Source organism: Penaeus vannamei, unplaced genomic scaffold (genome assembly GCF_042767895.1).
Source record: "Penaeus vannamei isolate JL-2024 unplaced genomic scaffold, ASM4276789v1 unanchor972, whole genome shotgun sequence".
Taxonomy (NCBI): Eukaryota; Metazoa; Arthropoda; class Malacostraca; order Decapoda; family Penaeidae; genus Penaeus; species Penaeus vannamei.
The window spans coordinates 1-5,000 of NW_027213976.1; the positions used below are offsets into that span (position 1 = coordinate 1).

Consider the following 5,000-nt stretch of genomic DNA (forward strand, 5'->3'; position numbering starts at 1 on the left):
CTCTCTCTCTATCTTTTCCTCTCTCTCTCTCTCTCTCTCTCTCTCTCTCTCTCTCTCTCTCTATATATATATATATATATATATATATATATATATATATATATGTGTGTGTGTGTGTGTGTGTGTGTGTGTGTAGGTCTATATATATATACACATGCCAAAAGATATGCAGTACATGTATATATCTAGTCATATATATATATACATATACATATACATGTATATATTTTTGTATATACAGAATTGTATGTATATATGCATATATGAATATAGTATATATATATATATATATATATATATATATATATATATATATATATATATATATATATAGACATATGTAGAGGGAAAGAGATCAGATATATATATATTCATATCTGTCTCAAAAAAGATATTATGATAGAAATTTGATACAATCCAGTAAAACATTCATCTTAATCATTATTCATAAAGAAATGGATCCAATGCTAAATGTAATTTTACATTAGGCTATTAAGAGGTGTGTTTGTATATTGGTAACATTTGTTATTAAATATTTATTATGTTTTGTTGCTATAGAGGAAATAGTCATAATGATGGAATTATGCATTTTCATTCAGATTTCGTACTTGAAGATGTGTTAGAGATCCTTAAATTCATGATAAATTAAACTTGCTGAGTAGTTTACATCAAGTGTTTCCGCACCTCTATGCACTGGCAAAGGCCAATCCTTATTTACATTAGTCATATTGTCTTTTTCCGTTATTATGCACCCTCAATGGTTGCTCTTGCACATCATTGATTTCCACTTGGCAAAGTGACATTTACACACTCCTGAAGGTATTTATGAAGCTGATATGAGCTGAGGAGGGTCGCTACGATAAGCGTCACGAGAGGTTTCGGGCTCCCGTAAATGTTTCTCGTATGGAGATGTGTTTACGACCTTGGGAGTGTTTTGAAAATACGCTCGTTGCGAGAAACGAGAGTAACTTGTTTTACGATATAAACAGACCATTTACGATAACGTAAGACATTAGTAAATCTGGCCCCAGGACGGTTAAGGTCTCCAGCACGCCTCAACTTAAGGTTCTTTTGAGAATCTGGCCCCAGGTCTACAAACTGAGTCCTTGGTGACTTGAGGAGCCAATTATTTCTAAACAAGATCCATAAACAAAAAAATGCATGTATTTTGCAACATAATCTTCCATTCTCAAGTATACCAATTAAAAACCAAAAATTAAATGAGAAAAATAAGTAAAGGTAAATGAAAACAACATTTCTATTACAAAAGGATTATCAAGTATTTAATTTAACAATACAAGATAAATCAAAAAAACCCTAAACCTTATTAAATGCACTATATATACATACAAAAAGATTTTTTTCTTGGCTAATTTACTTAACCCCTTTGATCCAGGTGACGTATGAAAAAATTTTGGTTGAGGGCCAGGTCACTCGAACTTGCCGTCATGAACGAAGGCAAGAGTGACAGAAAAGACTTGCCATGAGTGCACAAACCTCATGGAGTGTGATTTAACTCGCTTGGTGTTTAGAAGGGGGCTTTTGCATTATTTCTGTTGATAAGTAAGTAAGAAATTTGACTGGAAGAGTGCTGGCACCAGGAAGGATGCCATTTCTATGCTTAGCATCATATTCCTGGCTGTCGTGACTGGCAGTGCAAGTTGTATTACAGAAAGTTGATAATAACGAAAAAATAAAATATTTGACACAAAGAACAAAATGTTACCTATTTATTTTTTCTTGCACCAAGTTATTTACTACATAGAGACATGATGTGGAGTCTGTGCAAAGAAAATAATTTTTTACCATATGAATAAAGCAGATCGAAAGACAAACATGGACATTGGGAAATGGCAGAAAAGCTAAAAAGGTTTATGCAAAATAACTGTACAAAGAGGAGGCATTGAGTCTTGTCACTGCACAAGTGTTCGCATGTGCCCGGACTAGGTGCCATATGCCAGACTAAATGGCTACTTACGAAACCTACTGCTCGTATTTTTGGCCATGTGATTGCTGCGACACAACTGGATCCAAAGGGTTAATTCTTATTTAATTATTATAAATACAATTTCCTTGAGTTTGAGACTCAGGACAACAGACAAAAAATGCAACGAGTATAACTCCTGTAAAATAAAATAATGGCTTTACTATACATCAAATAACTAAAAAAATAACGGATTTGTATGAGAGAAAAAGAAAAAAATCACACTCGTAAAAATGCTAGAACTAATATGAGTACACAAAATACTTAAAAAGTACTGTCTGAAATATGAAATATTTATTATATAATTCAAGAGAGCAATTTACTTGAGTGAAATAATATAAAGTGCTGCATTCATTTCGGTCCCCTTTACTGCCTCATTCCTTATTCTCCTTCAGATTGTGTAGCAAGAGGAGATTCCACATATACATGGCGAACATGAAGAGCCACTTTGGACAGTAATTTTCCACAGTATGTTTCTGCAATGAGAGTAAGGTTGCATAATCAAATGGGGTTACTTAATAAACTAAACAGGAAAACAGACGGTGACAAGAAAATGGTAAAGACAAAGACATGGAGAAAAAAGGGGGAAGGAAAAGGAAAAGGAAAAGAAAACAGGAGTAATGTTGCTTCCCTAGATTTTGAAAACATCACTCTCTCCAATTTGGAAACATCCCCTTTTAACCCTATGATGATGGGGTCTGACTAGACTTTGTGGCTAAGCCTAAGCTGTATAGTTATTATTGTTATTGTCATGACGGCAATAGCTGTACCCATCACTGAAGGGTTACTAACCAGAAATCAAGAGACAACATATAAGGTATCTTAGCACTAAGGCTTGGTCTACCTACAGAAATTTTAATCACTGATGTTACCTAATTGAGTTTTTTTCTTCATGACAGTCATACCATAAATTATTGTAAAAATTGCTTAGGGATTAGATATCTTGCAGTGTTCAAGATCTATGTATATTCAAAGAGTGAACAAAACTAAACAAATATCAAATTAATTGAGTGAACACTGCTTGTGCACAACTAGAAGGAAGCTTTTACCCAAAATGTGCACTTCTACTTTATATTCACCATTTCCTTTAATAAAAGTGAAAGAATTTGGACAAAATTTTGCTGACCTATGTATAGAATATTATGTAGAGAAAGTTTTATACAATACTGTACATACTCCAAGCAAAACATCAAACAATAATCATACTAGTATAGTAATGCCGATAAGTTATAATAATTACAATAAAAATAATAGTAATAATTTCTAAACATCCATAATGGAACTTACTGCAATTCCATGAATCCAGTACCCACTTGTACGACAAGTATACCCAATGGTTGCAATGGCATGAGACACAAATGTTGCAGCTGTTGGGACTGCTGGATCTTTTGGATGAAGAAAAATTCAATTAATATTCTTATTCACACAGTATATTCAGCTGAGTGTATCATTGGGGGGGGGGGGGGATGCTAGGTATGTGTTTGGATACCTTATATAATATGCAAATTTCCTCCTCACTTCATTTGATGGGTTAGATATAGTGAATATGAACTATGACGTGAATCATTAATAAATAATCATATTAAAAGACCCTTAAAATGAGTCTTAAAAATCCTATTGCAGCCAAGAGGGTATGTATACGTTATGTCTCCTGTGCTTTTGTTTGTTAACTGTGATTACAAATAGATGGCTTCCGCAACTGCTTGGTCAACTAAGAGTCCACTGCTGATCTCAACTGTTTAGTCTTTTCCTTCAATTTCTGGAAAAAGTCTAGTATTTGACTGCTTGGTAACTAGGGACTGTGGGGCCATCTGTGTGTTAACATTACTGACAAAACAAAACTATTGTGGATTGTGCATGTGTATGGGTCGGTTAGGTAAGCTTAGATCAAGTTTGACGATTTTTACATACAATGCTAAGCTTATGCATGAAAAAGTTATTAAATAAATCAAACATTTACATGCCACACCCTGATTCAAATCAAACTTAAAAGTATTATTACTAACTCTGCTTATGAACAAGATCCGAAAAGCTGGTCATGTTGGTTGACACATAAGAAGGGTTAACAGTCTGAACTGTGATTCCTGAGCTGCGATACTCCCATTCCAGTGCCTGGGAGAAGTCATCAATAAAAGCCTGAAAGGGATAGGGTAATCTTATTTCTGTTCACCTCTTGTACACATCATGGGAGGTGTTGGAAAATGTTGAGGCAAAACTACATAACCTTGCATGAATCATTGTTCATTATTAGAATGTTTAACTCCTTTGCTATATGAACTGTGAATATATCAAATGTTCTAAAAATAAATATATTAACAACCATACAGGTATTTCTGCAGTATCTTCTTTAATGTATATGGGCATTCAAACTTTAATAAACTATAAACAGCAAATGCACTCAACATTTGACAGTCATACTATTATTTTTTCCCATTTTGATTGACATACCTTTGTTGCACCATAGATTCCCATAAGGGGTAGTGGATGTGTGCCTGCAATTGAAGCAAGGTTGATGATGGCGCCTCTGTGTCGGGACACCATTCCAGGTAGAACTAGTTTTGTCATAGCTAGTACTGCCGCAACATTGACGTTAACATGACTCCAGATGTCGAACTCTGATGCTTCTCCAAATTTCATTGGACGGGGAAGCATTACTCCCACATTATTCACTGGAAAAATAGTACATGCTTTGGTTTCAAACATTTTCATATTGATGATAAATATCAAGAAGACACCCAAGCTTCTATCACTGACCTTGCAATTTTGGAATTGTGCTCATTGGCACATATGCTAAGATACCTCTAATGTATACATATTGTGGCACTCAATTGGCACCTAATAAACCTCTCCAAGCTCTATCTTGATATAAATGTGGTGGAATCTTATTAGTTTTTACAAGACTATTGGAGACTATCTATTTGCCATCCAACAAGTTTCAAATATATTTGATTGGAATGTAGTCATGGTAAGTCTGTGAAATAAATTCACTTTGAAAACCACTATGAGCTTCTGCTAA

The 5,000-nt window shown here is 34.2% G+C and overlaps 1 protein-coding gene across 1 annotated transcript in view; it reads right to left on the reverse strand.

The window, feature by feature from the left end:
* Window positions 1-1,255: 1,255 nt before the first annotated feature.
* Window positions 1,256-5,000, reverse strand: part of LOC113810746 (inactive hydroxysteroid dehydrogenase-like protein 1) — a 6,911-nt gene continuing 3,166 nt past the window's right edge. The window contains exons 4-7 of the mRNA XM_070119974.1: window positions 4,433-4,653; window positions 3,991-4,120; window positions 3,272-3,369; window positions 1,256-2,460 (exon numbers count right to left, since the gene is read on the reverse strand). Coding sequence (XP_069976075.1) covers window positions 2,359-2,460; window positions 3,272-3,369; window positions 3,991-4,120; window positions 4,433-4,653 — 551 coding nt within the window. The 3' untranslated portion in view covers window positions 1,256-2,358. The remainder of the gene's footprint in view (window positions 2,461-3,271; window positions 3,370-3,990; window positions 4,121-4,432; window positions 4,654-5,000) is intronic.